General features: G+C 37.7%; 2 protein-coding genes across 2 annotated transcripts in view; one reads left to right on the plus strand and one right to left on the minus strand.

The window, feature by feature from the left end:
* Positions 1-1,684: 1,684 nt before the first annotated feature.
* ppwd1 (peptidylprolyl isomerase domain and WD repeat containing 1) lies at positions 1,685-16,283 on the minus strand. The gene is made up of 11 exons (XM_057819003.1): positions 16,104-16,283; positions 12,937-13,039; positions 12,761-12,864; positions 12,554-12,674; positions 9,911-10,358; positions 8,168-8,358; positions 7,912-8,101; positions 4,392-4,573; positions 4,243-4,324; positions 3,815-3,997; positions 1,685-2,045 (listed from the first exon to the last, which is right to left on the minus strand). Exons 1-11 carry the CDS (start codon positions 16,228-16,230, stop codon positions 1,902-1,904), a joined length of 1,875 nt encoding a protein of 624 aa, XP_057674986.1. The 5' UTR covers positions 16,231-16,283; the 3' UTR covers positions 1,685-1,901.
* A 25-nt stretch (positions 16,284-16,308) lies between these two features.
* cwc27 (CWC27 spliceosome associated cyclophilin) overlaps positions 16,309-27,692 on the plus strand; it is a 63,272-nt gene continuing 51,888 nt past the window's right edge. The window contains exons 1-10 of the mRNA XM_057819004.1: positions 16,309-16,731; positions 16,817-16,913; positions 16,998-17,110; positions 19,959-20,102; positions 20,163-20,261; positions 20,334-20,437; positions 20,524-20,593; positions 20,664-20,743; positions 24,709-24,739; positions 24,910-25,031. Of these exons, the coding sequence (XP_057674987.1) occupies positions 16,690-16,731; positions 16,817-16,913; positions 16,998-17,110; positions 19,959-20,102; positions 20,163-20,261; positions 20,334-20,437; positions 20,524-20,593; positions 20,664-20,743; positions 24,709-24,739; positions 24,910-25,031 (902 nt within the window). The 5' untranslated portion in view covers positions 16,309-16,689. The remainder of the gene's footprint in view (positions 16,732-16,816; positions 16,914-16,997; positions 17,111-19,958; positions 20,103-20,162; positions 20,262-20,333; positions 20,438-20,523; positions 20,594-20,663; positions 20,744-24,708; positions 24,740-24,909; positions 25,032-27,692) is intronic.

Consider the following 27,692-nt stretch of genomic DNA (forward strand, 5'->3'; position numbering starts at 1 on the left):
AAAAAAAGATCATTTAATGAAGACATAAAGGTCAAATTTTGGTAAGACAAAAGTTTTGTCGCCTACAGAAAGTAGTGTGAAAATTGAACAAAAAATGTACTTCAAATACAAAAATATGTTACATAACATGAGTGAATTAAGTAGTGATGCTGTGAGATCCAAATTTCATATTTTGTAGGACTTCCATGGGCTTGAAGGACTGCATCCATGCGGTTCGGCAAGGATTCATACAATTTATTAAGTCTTAAGGAACATCAAAGAAAGCAGTCTTGCATGCCTCCCAGAGTTCATCAACATTCTTGGGTTTTGTCTTCCATGCTTCCTCTTTCATCCTACCCCATACATGCTCAATGATGTTCATGTCTGGTGACTGGGCTGGCCAGTCCTGGAGGATCTTGATCTTCTTTGCCTTGAGGAACTTTGAGGTAGAGATTGAAGTATGCGATAGAGCACCATCCTGCTGCAGAATTTGTCCCTTTTTATGGTTAGGAATGTAAGAGGCAGCTAAGATTTGTTGATATTTCAGACTATTTATGTTGCCTTACAACCTGCAGATCTCTTGAACACCCCCATACTGGATGTAACCCCAGACCAAACTTCACTGTTTTCTGAGTGAATCTAAGATCCATGCGGGCTCCAGTAGGTCTCCGGCAATATTTGCGGCAACTGTGGTGTAATTCAATGGAAGATTCATCTGAAAAATCCACCTTTTGCCATTTTTCCAGCGTCCATCCTTTTGACAGGCTCTGGGCCTTGGCAAATGCCACACGGTTTTTTAATTGTCTTTTGTTTAATGCTGGTTTCTGGGCACTGATTTCACCATGGAGGCCATTTCTAGACAGAATTCAACAGACTGTTCTGGTTGACACAGGGACTTCAGGTGACCATGTCTCGTGGAGCTCTGCTGCAGTGGAAAAAGATCAAGATCCTCCAGGACTGGCTAACCCAGTCACCAGACATGAACATCATTGAGCTTGTCCGGGGTAGGATGAAAGAGGAAGCATGGAAGACGAAACCCAAGAATGTTGATGAACTCTGGGAGGCATGCAAGACTGCTTTCTTTGATGTTCCTGATGACTTCATCAATAAATTGTATGAATCCTTGCTGAACCGCATGGATGCAATGCTTCAAGCCCATGAAAGTCATACAAAATATTAAATTTGGTTCTCACAGCACCACTACTTAATTCGCTTATGTAACTTATTTTTGTATTTGAAGTAATTTTTTGTTCAATTTTCACACTACTTTCTGTAGGCGACAAAACTTTTTTTATATCGCAAAATGTGAAAACGATTGAAACCATTACTCACCAAATTCAATCTGCTGGCAAATACAGGCAAGTGTGTATGCTGCGCTCTGGTCTGCCCTGGTGTGGATAAGGCCTGCTTTTTTGTTTTCGCAGCTTTGCAATGCAACCAAAGGCTCGCCGAGCACTCCTTGTTTCACGTAAGGAGTGCGCGCGTTTGGAATAATGGCCCGCAGCTTGGGCCGATGATTGGTTCTCGTCAGCGAAGCATCTAGAAGGATTTGCTGACTGTCCATGTCACTTTTTTAAAGAACCGATCAGTTTACGTACTAAGTTAATCACATGATGATAATAATAATAATAATTTAATAAAACCTCCCGACCCCCCCCCCCCCCCCCCAAAAGAATTTCTCCTCGGATCTACGCAATTCACGTAGGTCGCCCTTTTTGACTTCAAAACGGCGCATTTCGCCGAAAGGTGAGAGATTTTCATGCCTGAAGACGAAAAATTAAATGGTTGCCAAAAAAATGTGGTCAAAGAAGAAGCAATTACCTTGTTTTAATCAACTCAGTTTAGCACATTATTCACAAGTGAAACACAAAGTATTGATATTAAAACCATAATAAAGCCCTGTACAGGAAGCAGATGTACAGTCATTTGACCGTGATGTTGATGATGCTGATGTCCTCATATGGTTTGTCCGTTTTGGGGTGAACTTTAGCGTTGGAGATCCTCTGCACAGCCTCCATGCCTTTGGTACACCTTCCGAACACCGTGTGCTTATTGTCCAGCCAAGGCTGCCGAGCAAAAGTAGGAATTTGTGTTACAGCTATCATATCATTTAGTCACAGTTAATACAATTAGATCCAAGACAACTATATCATGAGTAAGCGTGTGACGATATATCCAAAAGGTGATATATACGTACTTTGTTGTCCAAATTGTTATCGATATGCTCCCTCGAAGAACCGACATAGTGGAATTAAAAAACGGAACCAACAGGTTGCAACCAAAATCTTCGATTAGAATTAGGGTCGTTCCGATCATGTTTTTTTGCTCCCGATCCGATCCCGATCGTTCTAGTTTGAGTATCTGCCGATCCCGATATTTCCCGATCCGACTGCTTTTTTTTTGCTCCCGATTCAATTCCAATCAGAATAAAACTCGGACGAATATATACAGTGTACATTGAACATACAGTACATAAGTACTGTATTTGTTTATTATGACAATAAATCCTCAAGATGGCATTTACATTATTAATATTCTTTCTGTGAGAGGGATCCACAGATAGAAAGACTTGTAATTCTTAAAGGATAAATGTGACTTTGTATATTGTGACTAAATATTGCCATCTCGTGTATTTGTTGAGCTTTCAGTAAATGATACTGTAGCCATTTAAGTGTTCTGCCCAAATGCATGATGGGAAGTGCAACCATGACTGTGCGTAGTGGCACAAATTGATATATCTTCTCTGCGTTGGGGAGTAACATAGGGTGTTAAGGAAAAGATCAGCAACTACCGTTCTTTCCCACGATATTTCTAATTGTTGAGAGAGGGATTTTAAGGCTTTAGCCAATTAAAAAGAGGCTCCAAAGACTGCTAAAATTCTCTCTACTCATTTTACGTTGCCTGTTAGCTCTATAAATAGGTAAAACAGCGCCATTATAGCTTGAACGCGACAATGCGTGAGTGGGTCGTGCAGCGCATGCGTTAATTGCATTAAATATTTTAACGTGATTAATTAAAAAGAAAATTAATTACAGCCGTTTACGCAATAAATTTGATAGCCCTACTTTAAGCCAAAACTAAAGACTCTGGATGAATGTAAGACATTTTGTCTAACGTTAAATACAATTAGAAAACGATTTAATTTGAAAAATATATATATATTAAAAAAAGGCATGTCCGATATTTTTTTGCCGATTCCGATACTTTGAAAATGACGTGATCGGTGCTGATCGATCGGGACATTTTTACTAATAAGGTTCCCAGCCAAAGCACACGGTCCCAGTTGAAGCCTGGGACCGTGTGCTTTTGGCCAAGATTGAACTTTTTGGCACCAAACACTGGGTCTTTCAGCAAGACAATGACCCTAAACATATGACCAAATCTACACAGAAATGGTTCACCAGACACAAAATCAAGCTTGTGAAACATTATAGAAGATTAGGTGCTGTTTTATTGGCAAAAGGCGGTTGTACAAAGTATTAACACCAGGGGTGCTAATTATTGTGACACACATTATTTGATGTCAAATAATTATTTCTTTATGTGGGATTTTTTCCCCACTGAATAAATGCACTTGTATTGAAGGTTGGATTTCTCTCTCTTTTTTTTCCATTAAGGTCCCATATTATTTGAATAAAAAAAAATATTAGAAGCTAAAAAACACATCTTAACCAGGGGTGCCAATAATTATGGAGGGCCATGTATTTGTTATCCTTGTATCGTATCGGGACTTACCCAGAGGTTCCCACCCTTAATCACGAGACCATAAGAGTACAGTACAAACAGATTCCCTGATTTCTATAAAACTTCTATGAAGAGTGCAGCTTTAACTAACCGTCGGAACCACTGTGATGAAGAACTGTGAGCCGTTGGAGGCGGGGCCCGCGTTGGCCATGCTGAGCGTGTAGGGCCGATCATGTCTCAGAGTGGCGTGGAACTCGTCCTCAAACTCGCTGCCCCAAATGCTCTCGCCGCCCATGCCGGTACCTGTGGGGTCTCCGGTCTGGATCATGAAACCCTGAAGAGACGTCTTCATTAGATTCTTTCAGTGTTGACAAAATGTATGAATTTTCAATAAAATGAGTTTTTTCCCCTCCTTTAGCATTAGCTGTAACCAAAGTTTTATTCACTACGGTCAGATACCAGTCACTAATAGCGTTAAAAACCATGGACCTAAAAAAGAGCCTTGAGGTACTCCCGTGACAAAGCTCTGTAGACACTAGCGTGGCATTACCACAGCACCACATGGTCCTTCTTACAAACCTTGATGACTCTGTGGAAGATATGTCCGTTGTAGTAGCTGTTCCTACTGTGTACGCAGAAGTTCTCCACAGTTTTGGGGCACCTACGGGAGGAAGAATGAGCTCAAAATGAGTTGGAACGGTGGCACGTCGTCCGTGTCGGTCACCCACTCGACGGGGAAGAGCTTTATGTGGATGTCGCCCATGGTGGTGTGGATGATGGCGCTGTCCGATACTCTTTTGGGGCCTTCGGCCTGCGTGGCGGCCATCACCTCCTCCTTGGAGGGCTTTTCATTGAAAATGTCTCTGTCTGAGTCGGCGCTCTTGGTGTCTTCAGGTTCCCTCTTGGAGAACTTTAAGGGAGGAGAATAAATATTAACCACATTTCCTCAGAGGTTAGTGTTGCGGCTTTAATAACGAAGTGGGTGCGCTAGCGTCCCATTATCCAACAAGACCTCGAGTTTCGAGTGTAGTACCTAGTACTCAGAGTGCATTGTTGAACGTCCCTTTGTGTTGTGTGCATGGAATTATTTACAGGTACATGCTGATTTATCAAGACCCAAATGTCGTAACCAGATAATGGTATGGTTTGACAGATTTTTTTTTTTTTTTTTTTTTACAAATAAGGATATTCACAGTTTACTTCAACAAAGCTGCTATGCTAGCACATAGCTAGCCAATTTTGTTAGGTGTTACAGGCATTTGATCAACAAAGGTTCCATCTGTTGCCACTACAGAAGAGCAAGTTATTGCTAGTGATGAGTAGAAGCGTGCGAAATTTCCGATTCTTAGCTTATTCGCGATTCGGCCGTGGAAGATTTGAGAACGATTCACAAATATCCAAATTCAGATTATTGAATTATACCAGGTAAAGCGAAAGTAAAACACAGTCAGCGCGGTCTTTGGGACGCAATGAGGAACGGACCCAGAGTAAATATCATGTTCAACTCATGCCGCTAAATAAAAAAACAATCATACCTGACTGCGGCTGACGGCCGCTACAAACATACGGCTACAGTAGATATCATATATATGTAGAACTAGATGCAACATGACAGACGACGTCAGTGTTAGAACATGTATTATTGAACAGAGATGGGAAATGACAGACTTTCCGGCGTAAGTAAACAGCTGCCATCTTAAAGCAGTAGACCTCTCTAGAAGGCTCTTGTTGTAGCGAACCTAATTAACTTTTTATCTAAAATACTCCTAAATCGGCAGAATCTGGTCTTGAATCTATCTTTAAATGATGAAATAGTTTTAAAACTTTGACGAAAGTAGACAGAAGGGAAATTATGGAATAACGGGAGCAATTTTAACAACTGTAACAGTTGATTCACAACATTAAATTAATTGAATGTAGTTTAAAGCTGCGGATACAGAATGGGGACTGGAGTTTTTTATTTACTGTTATTTTTTTATATTTGTTTACTGTTATATGTTAACTTGATACAAAATAGTTTGGTTTAGCCTGACAGAATTTTTTAACAATTTTGGAACTGATGTACAAAACATAAAAAAAATAAAATTTTAAAGGAGGGGGGTGCATCAATAATCGTTTTATAATCGAATCGGAGCCTCTGAATCATAATCGTAATCGAATCGTTAGGTGCCCAAAGATTCCCAGCTCTAGTGATGAGTAGTCCGACAGAGAACAGACATCCCCAAAGATGGAGCTGCTATGCTAGGGCTAGCACTGACAAACATTTCATCTTGAGTTTATCGAGCACTACGGAGATTTGAAGAGGAATCCATCCAATGCAAGTTAAGGGCTGAAATCAAGGTAAAGTGAGTTTTTTCTTTTGATTTGTAGCGACCTGGTTTTTAAAGTGGGTTGGTGTGGTTTTTTGGACTGGCTGTGAACACACCACTAGCATCATATGAATGAAAGGATGCAAGTCGGCGTGTAGATTATGTTAATTTGGGTAATGGAAATTTTTGATCGGACCAATCATTTAAGAGACTTATAAGAAAAGCATTTTGAGTCGCTACTCACACCAGCTGTGATAACACAATCACTTTTGCTACACACATAGCCACAACAAAATGTTCCCACAACAAACAGATGCTAAAATGTCAGGGACATGACAAAGCCATAACCTTGTACGCCCTCAAATTAATTGAGCTGCTTGACTGGACGCTGAGTTATTGTAAACCCAGATTGTTGATTGTGTTATTGTACAGTTTGTGGCCATCTGATGTATGTACCATGTCTGAGTGTGCGTCTTTAGTTGTATGGGGGACGGGAAACTGATAAGCATATGCTTCCTCCCGTCTGCCTTTGTCTTCTTCTTCGGCTCCATCAGGCAAATCATGTCACATTTTGTAATTGTCAATGATTGTCAATGATACCGATGGTGGTGACAATAAAATATTTCATTCATTCATTCATCATCCCACATTAAAGCATGCATTTTATTGCCAGGTTCTAGCTTACATTCAGTTCTCAATTATTATTTTTTAAATAATTTGGATTGTGCAGCTCTTAGTCAGGTGCGCTTTTTTTACGGTAAGTATTGTTGGCATTTGACATCTTAGTTCATCTTTTTGTTAGCACTAACTTTAATAATCCAAAGAAAAGCTTTAACAACTACTTTCCAAAAAGTAGACCATTTATATAAGTACTGTCCATTTACCATTAATCCAAGTCAAGAACAGTTAAAAAAAAAAAAAAAAATGAGGACAACAATGAAAACTGTCAGGCAAACAAGAGGGGAAAAACTGGGCCTAGGCTACCATTCTTGCAGCACGCCTTTAGTAGCGATTATGCTAATCAGTGTCTAAAGTGTCCATTTTTATTGTGTTTTGGAGAAGCATATGAACAGTTGAGTTATTATTGGATAATTAAGTTCTCATTTCTTTTTATAAAGAAACCACACACATAAACCCATTCATATAATAGTCTCCTTTCACACAACACAAATTTCCATTCAAACTGTAAATTGTCATACAAGAGAGTGTGCTTTGAAAATGGGATTTGGATTGTATTTAAGAACACCTGTTTGATAAAGAAAAATTATTAATTACAGTCTGCCTCTTCCTTTTTTTAATTTTTATTTTTTATTTTTTTGTTTAGTTTGTTTAAAAATAAATGAGTCATTGACACAATTGATATTAGTGCTTTGCCCACAAGAAAAAAAGTCAATCAGCAGCACTTTTTTTATTTGAATGAATATGACATTTGTCTGATTTGTGTACACATTCTTTTTATATTTTACACGCAGAACCTTTATTAAACAAGTTTTATGTACTTAAAATAGTACAGTTGTAGACTACAGTTAAGAACCTGTAATAAAATATTTTTAGAGGAAATAGTCATCCATTTTTCCTTCATTGTTACTTACATGCCGAAAACAACGTCAAGTCAAATTGTGGAGGTAATTGAAAAAGTGACATTTATCCAATTAATTTATTCATCGTTTAGTTAACAGTTTAATTAATCGCCAGATTAATCGATTATATTCAGTAGTTGAAAGCCCTAGCCAACACAAAAATTGTTCCTCATGCACTCATATTTTAGATGTGTTTTATTGTTGTTTACGGTACTCATATTTTAGATGTATTCTATTGTTGGTTACATTATGATTGTAATATCTTTATTTTGTACTAAAATGACGAGGAGGCATGCCACAATTATTGATTAGCATGTTAGCAAAAATACCATTTCCCTTCAGTATTCATCATCTCTTACCATGTAGAATCGGTTCTTCTTGAAGGCAGTGCAGAACACGGTGGGGTCGGGCTCCACATTCTGCAAGGCGGGATTGTCTGAGGCTTTCATCTCCACAGTGGGCGCCACTTGCATGGCCTTGGCGACGCCCTGGAATAGACACAACTGGACCACACGGATGTTCTCCAGTTTACCGAGTATGCGCACGCATCTGGGAGTTAAAACATTTCAAGTATTAGCTAATAGTTTATTTCCCATCTTCAGCATGAAAGCGGACCTGTTAGTTTCCACGTTGATGACTTTGATGCCAAGCATGGTCCCGTACAACACGAAATGCCCCGTCTCGTCGAAAATGATGTTGGTGAGACGGATGCCGTCCACCTTTTCAAGCTCTCGCTCCACTGCCATCCGCCGGCCGAACTCCATGTCGGGCAGCTGCTGTCTCATCTGCTGCAGCTCTGTGAACATCTGGTGTGGCGAGCAAAGGTGCGTGAAAGTGAGCCAGAATGATCACGTTTTGTTGGCGGCAAATAAGTTACCGTAATTTCCGGACTATAAGTCGCATCTTTAATACCATATTTTGCAGACTATAAGTCGCACCGGCCAAAAAAATGCACAGTGAAGAGGAAAAAAAATATAGGTCGCACCGTAGTGTAAGTCGCATTTTGGATGTCAATTTATTTGATAAAATCTCGACACCAACAGACATGTATTTTATTGGTGCCATTTTGTTCTGTCATCCTCAGTTGTTTTATAAGTTACCGCCAATGTTGAAACACAGGCCTTGAGGGCCCTCTTGTGGTGTAAAGTGAAAATAACATGTGAAATGGTATATTTGTGTTAATAGTTTCACGCATAAGTCGCTCCAGAGTACACTGCAAAAAGCTCTTTCCTTAAAACTAGTTAAATTTACTTATTTTCAGTGTACATCTACTAGAAATAAATTATCTGTCAGTTCCTCAAGTAAATCATATTTCATTTTCTTGAAAAAAGATAAAGCTTAACTTATTTAAAGCAAAAAGTATATTTAATCTTGTCAGAAATGTTCTCAATTCAAACATAGATATGATTCAAAACATTATTTGAAACCACTTTTTTCATGATTTATGTGAAACATTACCAACTTTTAGATGTATGGGCTTAATAACAAAAAGTAATATCTATTTCAAGTAAGTGGAATAATCTGACATTTTAATCTGCACTAATTTTTAACACAAAACACAGTGGAGAGAATTATTTGATTAGATTTAAGAAAAACAATCTGATTAAGACTTTACAAATTTGTAGTGCTGCAACGATTTATAGATTAACTCGAGTATTCGATTAGACAAAAATATTCAAATTAAATTTTATTGCTTCGAGTATTCGTTTAATTAAAGTGGCGTTGTAATGGTTTATTTTAAAAGTGTTTGCGCTTAGTTCTATTGATTATGGTGGATACACTGCCCTCTGTTCACATGGCTGAATCCAACTGCTCCCTGTTAAGGCCAACATAAGCTTTTTCTTTGAGTTAATGTTTTCTATAAATTCATAATTTAGTATACAGGTATTTTTAGCTGTTTTGTGGTAATGTGTCTGAACCATTTGCTTTAGCTGTTGTGTGGGAATGTGTCTGAACCGTTTGCTAAGAGCATTGTAGTAAAAAAAAAAAAAAAAAAAAAATGTTAGCATTTTATAGCATTTAAGCTAGCGGACTTTTGCTACGTAAGTTAAGCCAATTGTTCTTTTGTTATACATGGATCTTTTTTTTTTTTTTTTTTTTTTTTTTTTTAAATACCGTTTGAGGCTCAGCTCAGGTATTTAAATTTTTCATGTTCCTTATCCGATTACTCGATTATTCGAACTAACTAGTTCATCGATTAATCGACTGCTAAAATAATCGATAGCTGCAGCCCTATCAACTTGCAGTGCATAAGTCGCACCCCAGGCCAAACTATGGGGAAAAAAACCCGGCGACTTATAAGTTGAAAAATATGGTATATATTTTGGCTGAATTATTCTAATTTGGGTGAGGATTTACCGTTAAAGATTCGTCAAACACTCTCATCAGTTTCCCCGTGAGAAACCGGAAGAGTCGGACTTTCCGGTCGGACGCCATGGTGGCCATTTTCTTTCCGTCGGGTGAGAACACCAGGCTGGTGGGATACGTTTTATGTTTGGCGAACTCGTATAAATCCGTATCTGTCTTGTATTGCCACTGCACGTGTTTGGGGAACTTGAATTCCGAGGGGAGGCCGGTCCAGTATTCCAGCATTCCCGCTTTGTCGGCGGAGACCACCACTCGAAATTTGGCATTCAGGCGGATCTGCGACAGTGGCGAGGAGTGCATCTTGTCGAAGACGTGCAGCGTCTGGCCGCTTCCCCGCCCGTCGTAGACAAAGATCTTTCCTGTGGATTTTTCCGAGCAGGCCACCGTGGAAATGGCATCTCCGGGATTGTAGATCCACTCGCTCTGACCTGGGTGGAAGCTGCAACAACAACAACAATTAGTGGTGTGATAATATATCAAAAAGGTGATAAAACGTGATACTCTGTAGCCCAAAAGGTTATCGATATGATCCTACCAAGAATCGATGTTTATTATTTGACAAAGGTGTCACAATTTTAGTGCTCCAATGATTAACCGATTAACTCGAGTAATTCCATTCAGAAAAAGATTCGAATTAAATTTTGCTGCTTCGAGTATTAATTTAATTAAAGTGGTGTTGTAATGGTTTGTTTCGAAAGCGTTTGCATTTAGTTTTATTGATTTAGGTGGATACACTGCCCTCTAGCGACAACAGTGAATACTATATAACTCATTTCACATGGGTGAATCCACCTACTTCCTGTTAGGACCAACCTAAGCTAAGTTTTGTTTGCGCTGTTTTGTTTTTTTAATGCATTCGTAATTTAGTTTATAGGTATATTTAGCCATTTTTTGTAGGAATATGTGTTTGAACCATTTGTTAAGAGCATTGTAAATAAAAATTTTAAAAAGTTAGCATTTTATAGCATTTAACCTAGCGGACTTTTGCTATGTAGATGGGCCAATTGTCTTTTGTTGTACTTAGATCATCATTTATTTTATTTTATTTTTTATACCATTTGAGGCTCAGCTCAGGTATTTTAACTTTTTGTGTTCCTTATCAGATTACTCGATTATTCGAACAAACTAGTCCATCAATTCAGGCATGAAAATGGGTCAGGGGTTAAAAAGGTGAGAAGGGTGTGGAGGAAATATGTTCCGGTACACTGTACAACTAGGGCTGTCCCAAACGACTAATTTTCTCCCGATTAGTCGACTAATCTAATAACCCCCCCATTTTTTTAAATGACTAATTTAGCAATGAAATTTTTGATGACGCTTATTAATTCACAAAAACATTTTGGAACACTTAAATTCTTTATTAAAGTACAAATAAACACATAAATAACAACAATAAATCACAAATAAATAATGAGGTCAGATGCTGATAGCATTAATAACTAGTGCAAAAGAATGGAATGTAAACAGATTCAGAACACTGACTTCGCCTTTCCAACATGATTTAAAACAATTCTAAAAAAAAAAATATCTAGCCTTAATATTACTATAGTATATTACTATATACAATACATATATTTTGGTTGTTTTTGACTGTCCTCGACTTGGATTAAACTGTCTACTTTTTGGAAAGTCGTTGTTAGTAGGGCGGGCTGCAGCTATCGAATATTTTAGTAGTCGATTAATCGATGGACTAGTTAGTTCGAATAATCGAGTAATCGGATAAGGAACATGAAAAATTAAAATACCTGAGCTGAGCCTCAAACGGTATAAGTTTATTTTAAAAAATGAGGATCTATGTAAAACAAAAGAACAATTGGCTAACTTACATAGAAAAAGTCCGCTATCTTAAATGCTACAAAATGCTAAAGTTTTTTTTACAATGCTCTAAACAAATGGTTCAGACACATATTCCCACAAATAAAACGGATAATTATACCCATAAACTAGTGAGCCATAAAATGCCCCAAAATCAACTGGAAGTGGCTGAAAATAACAAGCAGTTGGATTCAACCATGTGAAAAGAGGCAGACCAGAGGGCAGTGTATCCACCCTAATCAATAAAACTAAATGCAAACACTTTCAAAATAAACGATCACAACGCCACTTTAATTAAACAAATACTCGAGGAAACAAAATTTAATTCGAATATTTTTTTCTAATCGAGTACTCGAGTTAATGGATTAATCGTTGCAGCACTAGTTGTAAGAGCTTTTCTTCGGATTATCAAAATTAGTGTAGTCGTTACCAGAACATGAATGTGCAGCGTTTTGCTAAGAGGCCAAATGCCAACACCTGGCATTGGCTGCTACTGACAGCAAAAAAAAATCAACAAGTGACCTGTAAATGCCCCAAAAGGATAAATAGGTAACCAAAAAAATCAACAGGAAATTATGTGAAATGCCCCAAAATGGACTCGTTGCCTGGCAGTGGCGGCCACTGACGGCCATAGACGTCCAATCCGTTTGAAGTGGGAGGGATGGCAGTGAATGAACGAATGTTCATTCGCTGCCACCCTCCTGGTTTAAACGGATTGGACGTCTACTAGTGATAAACTCATTCCACTTCACAGTAGAAGGATGAAAATAGCTTGTTTTCTGTTAATTAGTACAATTTATTATACAGTCGTGAACTCACCCCAGCTTGAGCATATTGATCATGTCAAAATTGACAACGTCAAACACTTTCATAGCCTGATCGTCGCCGACGGAACACAAGAGGGCGCCGTCGACGCTGATCGCGATGCTCTCGATGACACCTACATGGAAAAAGCCCAAAAACACAACGTGGACTTTCAAAAGCTTTAAAATTGCAAAGGGATGAACAAATTCTATCGCAACTTACCAAGATGACTCCGAAAGTGTTTGACAAACTCTATTCCCTCGTCCTCTTTTTTCTTCCAGAACTTGACATGACCGTCTTGACTAGCGGTGATAATAAAATCTGTCCTAAAAAGAAAAGATGAAGAGCCATTTGCACCATGTACTGGACATATTTTTCATCATTTCAGGGACACCTACTTGGAACAAGCAATGTGTGTGATCACGTCTCTGTGCATGTAGCTCCTTTCATACATGGCAGCTGAAGGGAGGTTGTCCAGGTAGACGCGTTCAAATTCTAGAACTGGGAAAAACAGCAAAAAATCAATAAATAAATTTGAAAATCGTATTCGTCAAACATAATGTTGTCCTTCCCTGACATACTGAGTAGTTGTCTGGCGAGCTCTTAAACTGAAATACAGTTCACTAGAAGTGTGGCAATATATTTCTAATATTTACTGTTTGACTGTTTGTATTACTGTAAAACACCCGATGTAAAATAAATAGAATTTAAATCAGAGTTGAAGAAAAACAAGAAGAATATTTTTGTGATATTATGGACTTTGAATGAACGGCCGTGTAAGGGCATAAGAGATACAGGACGCTTTCTGACCACAGAAGCCCAACGCATGCGTCCTGCAGCTGACTAAGCGAGATTGACATTGACAAGCAAGACATCTACAAGTCCACGTATGCACCACCAAATCCCGCAATCAGCTCTTGTTGACAGTCCAAAACAAATGGCAGGACATCCTGTTTTGCCACAAGGAACACCTGACAACAAGAAGACCCTGCGACTAAGAAGTGAACACTCAGCAGTCACGTGGCGCTGAAGATGGCAAAATCCTTAACTCTCGTTGCCCCGACGACAGTAATGCCCGAATTCTCCTGTCTAATCCACAAAAGACAATTATACTAAACAACGCACAAACACATGCTTCTTCCGGACCACAGCCCGCCTCACCAGAGCCTTTAAAAGACTGAATGTTTGACTAATCATAGTCATTTTTCTCAGGAATCTTTTGTTGACTTGTGATATGGTGACCCTAGATCCAGTTTGCCTCCTCTCCTGAGTCTCTCTGTGCTGTATGATTGCTGTCAACTTGGGATAAATTGTCAACTTGTGTTTCAAAGCCTTTTTGCAGGTTTTAAAATGGAGTCGGTACAAGGGGTTAAGACTAAGGTGAACGTGTGGAGTTTGGCCTTTTGGCCAGGTTGTCGGAGTTCTGCCGTCCCGGGTCGTTGGAATTGCGCTAGCCGGCGGTGATATATCACGATACTTTTTAGCCCAAAAAGGTTACCAATATTGCCCCGCCGAGAATCAATATATCGTTTTTAAAAAATCTCACTTTATTAGTTGTATCATAGAATGATTTCCTGACCACTTTATTGATAATTGTTGCATCTCATACCATTTAAAGAGATAATCGTCAAGCCTTGTATCGTAAATCGTAATGTATCGTGAGGTACCCAGATGTTCCCATCCCGATACTTTAAGGTATTCCCGATATTTTTAAGACAAGAGTCCAGCACAACAGGTAACTACTAGAGGCGTGCGAAATTTCCGATTATTAGATTATTGGCGATTTGGCCGTGGAAGATTCGAGAACAATTCACAAAGTACAAACATCCAAATTCCGATTATTGAATATACCAGGTAAAGCGGAACTAAAACACCGTCAACACGATCTTCGGGACGAAATGAGGAACGGACCGAAAGTAAATATCATGTTTAACTCATGCCGCTAGATTTAAAAAAAAAAAAAAAAAACAATAAAACCTGACCGCGGCTGACAGCCGCTACAATCAAATCCCAGTTGCTAGTTGCTACAAACATACGACCACGTAATGCTACGGTAGATATCACATATGTAGAACTAGATGCGAATTGACAGACAACGGCGGGGTTAGAACATGTAGACTTGCCGGCGTTAGTAAACAGCCTCCATTTTAAAGCAGCAGACCTCTCAGGAAGGCTCTGTTGTAGCGAACCTAATGAACTTTTTATCTAAAATAATCCTAAATCAGCAAAATCTTGACTTGATTCTATCTCCATATGATGAAACAGTTTTAAAACTTTAACATGTCAAAACTAGACAGAGAGGGAAATAATGGAATAACGGGAACAATTTCAACAACTTTTAGCGGTTGATTCACAACATTAAATTACTTGAATGTAGTTTAAAGCAGAAATGTGTAGTAATTTCATAACATGCCAAATAGGGTCACAATTAAAGTAATTAAACATTGTCCAACAAATAAAGCATGAAAAAATAATTTATATGTTGTATATTTGACAAAATAATCACGTTTCCGAAGTTCGAGCCTGAAAGGGGAAGAACCCGGATGTGATACGTCACACCGGGAACAGCGATTGCTGCTCCATACATATGGCCGCCATACAAAGCCCTTCAAACAATGATTCAAACAGCGATATAAGCGATAGATCGAGCGCAAGGGAGGACATCCAAGTTTTTGAAGAGTTGGAGGAAGAAGAGGAGGTTGGAATTTTATGTTGGACCTAACATGTATTAGCCAGACGCTAATCAGGATGCAAACAATGTGCCTAGACTACCTGACATGGAATGGATACAAGACCCATCGAGATTACAAGATTGGTAAGATATAGGCTGTTATTATTGTCACGATTTGAAGATGCATTTGCACATAATTTTATGTTTTTGTCTATCTGATGACATTGTTAAAAAAAAGTAATCAGTTAATTTGAGTCACTGCCAAATCATTTGGGAGATTCGCGGGTCACTACCTGTTCGTTAACTCAAAATAAAAAGGAAGTGACCCATGAATTACCCCAAAATCAACAGGAAGTAACTGAAAATCAACAGGTAATGACCTGAAATGGCCCAAAATTCCCTCAATGCCTGGCATTGGCTGCCACTGACGTTCAATCGATTGGACGTCTACTAGTGATAAACTCATTCCAATTCACAGCAGAAGCTTGTTTTTCTGTTTACTAACATATACTAGAATGATTTCCTGAATGTATCGATAATCGTTGTATCGCCATATCGTCATCGTGAGATTTTATCGTAAATCATATCGTATCGTGAGGTATCAAGAGGTTCCCACCCCTATTCCTAAGTGTGTAACATTGCCTACCTGTAGCTGCTCTTAAAGCAGCGAGCATTCACAAACACACTGAAGTGTGTTGTGTACAATTCTAACTCCAAAAAGGAGAATAAATAAGAGTCCTTCTACATGACCCACTCCGCAGTTATTTTAATGACCAAAACTTGATACAGTACTTCTATTTGCATAGTATTTATATTTACTAGCGACAGACCATTACAGTATTTTCTACTCCATATAGCTTCTCTTGCTTTTAGAGTTGAATGATGATGGCCAACCTTTCCTTTTCTTGGTCGTCGCAGCCTCACTCGGCATGGGCCCGACCCATTCGTCATTTTCTCCGTCTTCATCCTGAATTTGATCGGCTTTTCGCTTCAGTTCCACATCGTTTTCGGCTGCCGCCATTGTCGACAAGAATGTCCGTCCGGAATTACGGTACTTCCGTCCGGCGCCGAAATTTACAGAGCCGGATTTTTAATAAGTGTTTCTTATCGGAACCATTTTCACAGGGCGCATGGGTCAAACCAACATATCTTTTAGAGGGGTTGACAAGGATTTTCCTGATACACATGTTGCTAACACGCACACCGACATACGCGGAAAAGCCATGTAATGTTATGTTTTGAACTTACAATTTAAAAAAAAATGCATACATATTTTAACGGTTACAAAATAAACGTTCAAAAACTGCGACATTATTGTTAACTCTGCCCCACGGACGGAACATAAACAATACACTCGCACCAGGCAGGAAAAACGAAGTGAGAGCAGATTTAAAGCTTTATCTACTCTTTTTGAACAAATATCTACACAATACAGGCAAAAAGTATCACTAAAACGTAGGCAGAATTAATTAAGTTTAAAATGAGCAGTATTTACATTCAAGAACCACCCACGAATGGAAAGGTGAGCAGAATGAACTCGCATATCTGACCACCACTTTGAATTTATAGACCAAAAGACCATGTTCTAATTCACTTTTTCTTCTCAGGTCTTGTTAAAGACCTCCGGAGGTGACATTGACATCGAGCTGTGGTCTAAGGAAGCTCCTAAAGCATGTAGGAACTTTGTGCAGCTGTGCATGGAAGGTACATCATAACAATGTCAATTAAAGATGACCAAAATGACACATTTGTGTAAATGATGCATTTTATTCTCTTTATGTCCTCAAGGTTACTATGATGGAACAATATTCCACAGGGTGGTGCCTGAATTCATCATTCAAGGTGGAGATCCAACTGGAACCGGGATGGGAGGAGAGTCCATCTATGGGGGGCCATTCAAGGTGAAATTGAGAACATTATCTCAATTATTTCTGTGATTAATCAACTAAATAACGTGTAAATAAATCACGTTATTTACTGTTATTTTACTCTAGGCTTTAGATTTGCACTGGAAATGTGCATTGGAAACAAAAAAACATGCACAGAAAAGTTAGAATTTGAATATTATTATGTAACTTTGTAAAGGTATCATTGTTTTCTGTCTGCAAATATCTTCTGATTCATGACAAAGGTTCCGTAATTTTCAGACAATAAACCGCACCCACCAAATCTTTGCAAGAAAACGGAATATATATTCATATGTAAACCACACTGGACTATAAGACACAGGTGTTGGCATTGCATTATGGTGCAATAATATTAAGAGTAAAACACATGCAGCTCATTAGCCTGTGAAATTTAGAAAATAAGACTGACTGAACTATAAAATGTAAGTTAAGTTGTAACGTAAGCTGCAGCCACCAAATCTTTGCAAGAAAACAGTATATATTCATACATAGACACAGTTGATGGTATACGGGGCTTGGGGATGATCTGTAGGGGGCCTATTTTCAAAAACTTAAAATTCAAATATTTTCAAAACCAAAGCCGCCAGTGACCTAAAACCAAAACAGGTACCTCCCTTAGGCATATATGAGTCTCCATGAGTAGCAACATCAAAAAATTCAAAGTCATTCCCTAATAAAATCCCGATTATTTTTTTATACAAGTATAACAAAACCTAAAATGGCTATAAAATTCTCAAATTTTACGCTAGATGCACAAAAATCACCAAATGCAGAGATAATCACCCATATTTTCAGGATCATTAGTAATATTTAACATACAAGTCTTTGCCCAAAATAGCAACTGAATTTTTTTAAAATTTAGTGCAAGTTTTCAACAGCTAATAAATCACTAAATTTTCACATCAGAAACTTAATACTTGAGGAAAGCATGCAGAATTATCTTAATTTTACTAAACAAAAGCAAAATATGCATTTTAAAAAATATATACAATCACAGCTTATTTAGGTTGAATTCCGCGACTGTGTAGAGATACAAAATCCAACATGGCGGCCGTCACAAAGCAAAGTGCTTTTCAAGTTGAAAATTCTTGTAAATAAATGCTTAAAAGTGCGGAATTTCTATAGATATGAAGGGAAAACAGTCTAGATTATTCATGAAAAGCAAAAAACGGGTGGTTATCGTTCATTTTATGTAAATATTTTAAGCCAAAGTTACACTAATTTCATCCACTGATTTTTTTCACAATGTTTCAAAGTGTATGCATGGTGCTATTTAATATAATAATTACCTTGAATCCTCGACCAAATCACTCTTGAGACACTCTTACCTGCTAGTATGCAGTAAAACCTTCGTCCTTTTCCACCTAAATCCTGCGTTAGAATGCAGCGTGTGTTTGAGTTTATCACAGTGAAAGCCAACTCAACGTTCTGCCTCAGTCGGCCCCCTACAGGCAGGTGTGGCTGAATGTCTGTGGGAGCTGTCTTGCCAACTGATGGCAGAGTCTATGATTCATATGTAACTGAACACAGATGATGGCATTGCATTATGGTGCAATAATATTTAAACCAAAACACACATAGCTCATAAGCCTGTCAAACTTAGAAAATAAGACTGACTGAACTATAAAATGTAGGGTCAAAGGTAGTGGTGTAGAGTTAAAAATTACAGTAATTATCTGTTCAAAGGGCTAAGTAATTCAGAGAATATTTACTGGTTTTTCTTTTATTTGAAAACGGATGAACAATTAAAAAAAAAAAAGAGATACGTACTGTTTTTTTCTTGGTTTATACTTATATATTCTAAAAATTAAAAAAATTAGGGCTGTCAAACGATTAAAATTTTTAATCGAGTTAATTACAGCTTAAAAATTAATTAATCGCAATTAATCGCACTTCAAACCATCTATAAAATATGCCATATTTTTCTGTAAATTATTGTTGGAATGGAAAGATAAGACACAAGATGGATATATACATTCAACATACGGTACATAAGGACTGTATTTGTTTATTATTACAATAAATCAACAAGATTGCATTAACATTATTAACATTCTGTTAAAGCGATCCATGGATAGAAAGACTTGTAGTTCTTAAAAGAAAAATGTTAGTGCAAGTTATAGAAATTTTATATTAAAACCCCTCTTAATGTTTTCGTTTTAATAAAATTTGTAACATTTTCAATCCAAAAATAAACTAGTAGCCCGCCATTGTTGATGTCAATAATTACTTACACAATGCTCATGGGTGCTGAAGCCTATAAAATCAGTCGCACCCAAGCGCCAGCAGAGGGCGGCAAAACTCCATAAAACACAACAAGTGAGCGTTTCACTGTACTGTCATTTAAATCTGTCTGAGTGGGGCATCTGCGTTAATTGCGTCAAATATTTTAACGTGATTAATTTAAAAAATTAATTAACTCCCGTTAACGCGATAATTTTGACAGCCCTAAAAAAAAAATATATAAAATACCCTTCTTTTATGCTTAAAATATTGATCAAAATGGTATATTCCCCCTTTTTTAATTTAATTGAAATACTAAAAAATATACTGTATATAACAGTAGTAAAGACATACAAACAAAATAATATAACAAAATATAATTTATTTTTACATATTTTGTTTTGAATTTTTTTAAAAAAATAGATACATTTATAATATACCTAAATTAGAGAATATTGGTATAATAAGACACTCAAATAAGACGATTGGATATGTTATAGGTGTCTGTAAAAGATAGATAGTTGTCAATTAATATGAAAATTGATCAGTTGTCAAATAGTCAATCAATCATGGCAGCAAATCTACAGAGCGTAATGTTTCTCTCTGCTCCCACCCTCAGGATGAGTTTCACACCAGACTGCGCTTCAACCGTAGAGGTCTGGTCGCTATGGCAAACGGCGGCCCCCACGACAACGGCAGCCAATTCTTCTTCACTTTGGGACGTGCTGATGAGCTGAACAACAAGCACACCATTTTCGGAAAAGTGAGTACAAATAGGAGCCGTTCCCATTTTTGGGTGGTATGACCGACACGCTGCTTTCAGGTGACTGGAGACACGGTCTATAACATGCTGAGGTTGGCAGACGTGGAATGTGACAGCAATGAAAGACCTTTGAATCCTCACAAGATAAGATCTTCAGAGGTAAAATATCCATCATCCTCAAATTGAGATGATTCCCCCCAAAAATTAAAAGATATATTTTCACATTTCCAGGTTCTGCATTCTCCCTTTGATGACATTGAACCACGTGAATCAAAGAAAGCCAAGAAGGAAAAAGAAAAAGAGGAAGGAAAGAAATCCCAATCAAAAGCCACAAAGTAGGTCTGAGTTAATGGAAGTGGATTTAATAAAATTTGGAGTTGGGAAGTCATAAATCACGTCACTACTCTGTCCATCAACGAAGGAACTTCAGCCTGCTGTCGTTCGGCGAGGAGGCCGAAGAAGACGAGGAGATGGTCAATCAAGCCAGTCAGGTAGCCATCACTGTTTTGAAGTATTTAGCGTTACAGATTAATTTCCTACAATTGTCATTTTTTTCTCTAGAGTCTAAAAGGAAAGAGCAAAAGCAGCCACGATCTCTTGAAGGATGATCCGAGACTCAGCTCTGTTCCGGCTGTTGATAAGTAATATAACAAGCACTAGTATACTACTACAGGCTGAAGGCTGGCTAACTCCTCTTTTCGTTTCCGTTCCTTTCACAGATGTTTATTGGTCATCAACACACTGTGGAACTAAGGTTCAGACATACAAAACAAGAAATCACATATACAGTGGTATGAAAAAGTATCTGAACCTTTTGGAATTTCTCACATTTCTGGATAAAATCATTATCAAATGTGATCTGATCTTTGTCAAAATCACACAGATGTAAAGACAGTGTCTGCTTTAACTGAAACCACCCAAACATTTATAGGTTTTCATATTTTAATGAGGATACCATGCAAACAGTGACAGTGGGGGAAAATAAGTAAGTGAACCCTCTGCCTAAGGAGACTTAAAGAGCAATTGAAAACAATTTTTACCAAACAATTTAAGTCAGGTGTGTGCCCAATTACTAATGAGTGGTTTAAAGCTGTCCTGCCCACTATAAAACATACACCTGGTAAGAAATGTCTCGATAAGAAGAATTGTCTGATGTGCATCATGGCTCGTTCAAAAGAGCTGTCTGAAGACCTGCGATCAAGGATTGTTGATTTGTATAAAGCTGGGAACGGATACAAAACCATCTCTAAAAGTCTGGATGTTTATCAATCGACAGTCAGAGAAGTTGTCTACAAATGGAGATTTTGGCACTGTTGCTTCTCTCCCAAGGAGTGGCCGTCCATCAAAGATGATGCCAAAAGTTCAGTGCAGAATACTCAGAGATGTAAAAAAGAACCCTAGAGTGTCTACTAAAGACTTACAGAAATAACTGGCACAGTTCAATATCTCTGTTCACACATCAACTATATGTAAAACTACTGCCAAGAATGGTGTTCATGGTAGGACTCCACGAAGGAAGCTGTCTAAAAAAAACAAAAAAACATTGTTGCTCGTTTAATGTTTGCAAAAAGGCACTTGGACACTCCGCAGAAGTTTTTGCAAAATACTTTGTGGACTGATGAAACCAAAGTTGAATTGTTTGTGAGTAACCCACAACGTCACGTGTGGAGGAAAAATGGAACAACTCACTAACATCAACACCTCATCCCCACCTTGAAGCAAAGTGGAGGGAGCATCATGATTTGGGGCTGTTTTGCTATCTCAGGGCCTGGACAACTTACAATCATTAACGGAAGAATGAATTCAAAAGTTTTTCAGGATGTTTTGCAGGAAAACCTAAGGTCGTATGTCAGACAGTGGACGCTAAAATGAGGATGGATGCTGCAACAAGACTATCATCCAAAACACTGAGGTAAATCAACTTCAGAAGGGTTTCAGAAGAACAAAATACATGTTCTGGAGTCAAAGTCCAGACTTGAACCCCAGCGATTCATGCCAGACATCCCAGGAATCTGACAGAACTACAGCAGTTTTGTAGAGAATAATGGGCCAAGATCAGTCCTGATCGATGTGTATGATCTGCAGCTACAGAAAGTGTCTGGTTGAAGTTTTGCTGCCAAGGTGGGGTGATGATGGTTCACTTATTTTCCCCCTTCTGTCATTGTTTGCATACTATCCTCATTAAAATATTAAACTTTATTTACTTTTGGGTGGTTTTAGTTAAAGACACTGTTTTATCATCTGTGTGATTTTGACAATGATCAGATCACATTTGACGGTGATTTTATGTAGAAATGTGCGAAACTCCAAAAGGTTCAGATTCTCTTTCTTACCACTGTATACTGTATATGTAACATATATGTATGGCGTTAACAATGCTACATTGAGGCTCATGGAAAAAGACAATGTTCCACTTAAAGCCTCCAAAACGTGTGTCAATAGAAATCTCTGGCTTGAAGTAAGACTAGGCTGGTCGCGATAACAAATTTTAGTTGGCGATATATTGTCTCATAAATTATTGCCAATGTGCAATATTATTGTAATTTTTTTTCAACCAATTTAAGCACTAATGTAGTGACAATACATCCTAATAAATCACCCATTCAAGTGCAATAGTTATTCTTAAATGTTATTGTTGTCCTGCAAAGTGTGCATGTCAGCCAAATTATTCATTACAAATACCATTTTTCATAATGGGGATTCATTTTAAAGCTTTTCTTAGAGTAGAATCTGAGGTTTGTGAGGTTAACTCCACAAATTATTATTTACATGGTGAACGTGACGTGTTTTTATTTTGAAATGTTCAGCAGAAATACGTTCACTAAGTCATTAAACATAAGATTTACACCCACTAAAAAAACAGTGCACTTGTATTCTATTTTCGTCATGAATGTGGTGTCAGTAATATATATTTTTTCTTTATTTTTCGAATCATTTGTAAATGCTGTAAGTGTCACCTTTTAACTGCAAGTTTGCATTTTGGAGAAGACTGCCAATGCAGCTAAAGTGGTTAGTAGCCTCAATGTAGCATTGTGAACAATGTTTAATATAGATGTTTATGCTCAATGTAGCATTGCGAACAATGTTTAATATAGATCTTTATGCTTATTTTATATGCGTAAACTTAAATTCTACCATGTGTTGATGTCCAATTAACATCTGTGAAAGGAATTGGAGTCTCATATGAAATCATCCTGCACGTGTGCTGGTATTATTGATTTTGACAGCGTACCTACTACCTATGAATCAGAAATAACATGCAATTCACAGCTCCAAGCGTTGTGTGGCGCTAAAATGCCAGGTATGTTTAGAACAAATAAGATGCTGCTGTAACAGAAGGCGTAGACATACTGTTAAAACTATTCAAACAGTTTGTTCCAAAACTGCCTAATTTTGTCAAAATTAGCCAAAATTTTATCAACCTATTGCATTTTCTTCCCGCTCCGAGCGTTTGAACATACCACAACTGCAATTTGCCAACACTGTTGACATTAGGGGTGGGAACCTCTTGATACCTCACGATATGATACGATTTGCGATACAAAGCTCATGATAACAATGATCTCACGCTATGGCGATACAAGGATTATCGATACATTGGTCTGGAAATCATTTGAGGATATTCTACAAGACAACTAAGAAACAGAAAAACAAGCTATCTTCATCATTTTGCTCTAAGTTTATCTTTAGTAGTTGTCCAATCCATTTGAACGGGGAGGGTGGCAGCAAATGAACCCCTCCTATTTCAAACAGGCCCCTCCCAATTCTATGGCCGTCAGTGGCAGCCAATGCCAGGCAACAAGGTAATTTTGGGCTGTTTCAGGGCTTTACCTGTTGATTTTCAGTCACTTCCTGTTGATTTTGATTTTAAAAAATAAGTCCGCTAACTAAAATGCTATAAAATGCTAACATTTTTTTTTAATTCCCTTAACAAATCATTCAAACATGTATTCCCACCAAAAAAGGACTAAATATACCTATAAACTAAATTATGAATGTATTAAAAACATATTTGCTCAAACAAAAACTTAGCTTATGTTGGTCTTAACTGGGACCAGCTGGATTCAGCTATGTTAAATGATTCATGTCATATTCACTGTTGCCACTATAGGATAGTGTATCCACCCAAATCAACAAAACGAAATGCAAACACTTTAAAAAACCATTACAAAAACACCATTACAACGCAACACTTAATTGAACGAATAGTCGAATCAGCAAAATTTGATTTAAAGCTTTTTTTCTAATCCAATTACTTGAGTTAATCAATTAATCGTTGCAGCACTAAGTGACTGTGAATGCTTTGGTTTCGACCAATCAATGGCAGCCATAGAGTTAACTGAGACACTATTATGGTGGAGGTTTTAGGTCGCATCTTATTGGTTCCTTATTTATTTGTTTATTTATTCCTCAAACATTGACACCTGATTTAGAACGATGTCTCGATCCTTGGCGTGAGCGTATCGATAACCTTTTAGAATGCAAAGTATCACGATATATCACCGTTTCGATATTTTGTCACACCCCTCGTTAACATGCCTTCAGCCTGTAATAATTAATGATTGAGTGACACAATACTTACATGCTTATATGTCTTCTTTCCAAGGGCAGAGAAGACATCTGGAGATGAAGCAAAGGTAAGTCATTGCCTGGATTGACGGTGCTAGATGTCCAGTCCATTTAGACCGGGAGGGTTGGCATAGAGTGCCATCAGTAGCACTGATACATAATCATTCAATGCTGGCCATCCCTGTTCAAATGGATTTCGGTGGCAATGAATCCGTTAAAAGTCAATTAACTTTCTCAGGAGGATGACGAGCGCGAGAAAATGAGCGAGCTGGTCAGAGCCAAACTGAAGAAAGAGAAAGACAGCGCAGCAGCCAGCGAGCTCCGTGTAGACGAGGAACGAGGAAAGAAAAGCAGCCGCAGGTATGACGACTGCCACGTCGTACACACAAATGTGTGTTTTACACTGTATTCAAACAGCAAATTTTTAAACTTTTGAAAACAGGTGAGTTACACTTGTAATGTAAGATAACGCCCTACCGGGGGAGCTGTTGCCCTTCGTGTTGCCAAGTGGGTAAACTACTTCTCTCAAATTACACCATCCGATTTAGATTTAATGTTCCATAATATTAACTGTCACTTAACTTTAATATGATATTAAGCACTCATTCAGTACGCCCTCATCATTTTTTTTTTCAAACATAAGTCAAATGGAAAATATTTTGGGAACATTACTCCAGTCGGTTACATCATCGCTGTCACATAATTACAACATATTGGATACAAGTCAGCTGTTGGATTTTCCTTAATGATTATGGAACATTAAAAAAAAAGTGTTGTACTGACGTTGTTTTGTAAAATGAAGACAAAACACTTCATTTCATGATATGCTACCCAACTTTGTCTGCTTTTGATGGCAACAGACATCCAATCAGTATGTACTGGAAGGGGTTAACAGTCTCTGCCAAATGAGCTAGGACTGTGCGTTTTTTTTAGCGTAGATGGAGTCACTTGTCATTCCATTGCTGCTAGGCAAACGGTTTAATACTGTAATTTCCGGACTATAACATACACTTCGAATATAAGCCGCAACATCCTTAATTTCACAAACAAGAAAATATTCAGATATTGACTAATTCGAGTAGAGATTTGTGTACGTTGCCCACCATTACTGGGGTGTTTGATCACATATAGCAGCCCAGCGTCACACAATGCAAACAATAACATGAGCTGCTGTTTGAGGTGTGCTGTACCAGCACACCTCAGTAGTGCTGCAACAATTAATCGATTAACTCCAGTATTTCGATTAGAAAAAAGGCTTCGCATCAAATTTTGCTGCCTCGGGTATTCGTTTAATTAGTGGCGTTGTAATGGTTTGTTTTGAAAGTGTTTGCATGTATTTTATTGATTTGGGTGGATACACTGCCCTCTATTGGCAACACTGAATATGATATAGCTCTTTTAACATGGCTGAATCCAGCTGCTCCCTGTTAAGGCCAACATAAGGTGAGTTTTTGTTTGAGCTATAATGTTTTTTTAAAATGCATTTGTTATGTAGTTTATAGGTATATTTAGCTGTTTTTTGTGGGAATATCTGTTGGAATGATCCGTTACGAGCATTGTAAAACCATTACCTTTTATAGCATTTAAGTTAGCAGACTTTTGCTATCAAAGTTAGCCAATGGTTCTTTTGTTGTACTTACACTTAGATCCTCATTCATTGTTTTATTCCGTTTGAGGCTAAGATCAGGTATTTTAATGTATTTTTACATAAAAGTGCAATCCCGCATAGTTCACAGAAATACTCTGGAATTTTATTTTGTATTTGTATTTTGTATTTAATCCTCTTTTGAAAGTGCAATCTTAGCAAGCCTTTGTTTTACATCTCCTAAAATTGATTCTACAAAGCAATAAATGTTCTTAATCCGAATACTCGACTATTGGAACTAACTAGTTGATAATTAATCGACTACTAAATTAATCGCTAGCTGCAGCCCTACACCTCAGCAATGGCGGACGGGATTAGTCCATACACCACAGGTGCCCATGTCTTATTATGGCATATTTACATAGAAAGATGTTACACATTGGAAGCCATTGACGATACACGTCCAATCCATTTTGACTCAGACTGTAAAATTGGATTGGACGTCGATCGCCGTCAATGGCAGAGAAACATAATTACTCAAAACCAGCCTTCCCACCTGAAATGGATTTGATGTCCATAACTTTCAATACCAGTGAATGAGTTAAGGGTTACAAGTAGAGTTGTCCGATATTATCAGCCGATAAAAGCATTTTAAAATAATATCAGAGAATATCGACTTTGGTTTTTCATTATCGGTTTTGGGCCAACATGTGTTTGGAAGTATCTTATTGGCACTTTGCACTTGCACTTTATCCAAAAACTGATGTTTGCACTATTTTGATTTCAATAAATTCAATAAATATAGTGGTGCAATATCAGGACTTTCCCCATAACTTCAGTTGAAGTTGTTCTCTTATTTTTCACAGAATGTTTATTTAGATAACCTTGAAGTTGTTACTTTTATCATTTTTAAAGCATCCAGTGGGGCACCACAATACAATTAGCAATAATATGTTAAGTCCACAACCGCATATATCTGTATCGGTATCGGATTTTTGGAGTTGGACAATATCGGTTGTCGGTTAAAAAGTCATTATCGGACAACTCCAGTTGCGAGCAGCAAAATCATTCTGAGTTATAAGGATATTACAATCTAAACATTTACAGTGACCTCCATAATTATTGGCACCCCTGAAAAAGATGTGTTTTTTAGGTTCTAATAATTTTTTTTTTTTAATTCAAATAATATGGGACCTTAATGGGAAAAAAAGAGAAAAATCCAACCTTCAATACAAGTGCATTCATTCAGTGGGGAAAAAAATCCCACATGAAGAAAAAAATTATTTGACATCAAATAATGTGTGTCACAATTATTAGCACCCCTGGTGTTAATACTTTGTACAACCCCTTTTTGCCAACAAAACAAGGTCTGGGGACTGAGATGGCCATGGGAGGAGCTTGATTTTGTGTCTGGTGAACCATTTCTGTGTAGATTT

Source organism: Corythoichthys intestinalis, chromosome 17 (genome assembly GCF_030265065.1).
Source record: "Corythoichthys intestinalis isolate RoL2023-P3 chromosome 17, ASM3026506v1, whole genome shotgun sequence".
Lineage (NCBI taxonomy): Eukaryota > Metazoa > Chordata > Actinopteri > Syngnathiformes > Syngnathidae > Corythoichthys > Corythoichthys intestinalis.

Coding starts and splice junctions, on each gene's coding strand:
- ppwd1 (XM_057819003.1), bottom strand. CDS start 16,230: ATGGCGGCAGCCGAAAACGATGTGGAACTGAAGCGAAAAGCCGATCAA. Junction 12,675..12,760: donor ACACTTTCGGAGTCATCTTG/GTAAGTTGCGAT, acceptor TTTTCCATGTAG/GTGTCATCGAGAGCATCGCG. Junction 8,102..8,167: donor ATCAACGTGGAAACTAACAG/GTCCGCTTTCAT, acceptor TTTAACTCCCAG/ATGCGTGCGCATACTCGGTA.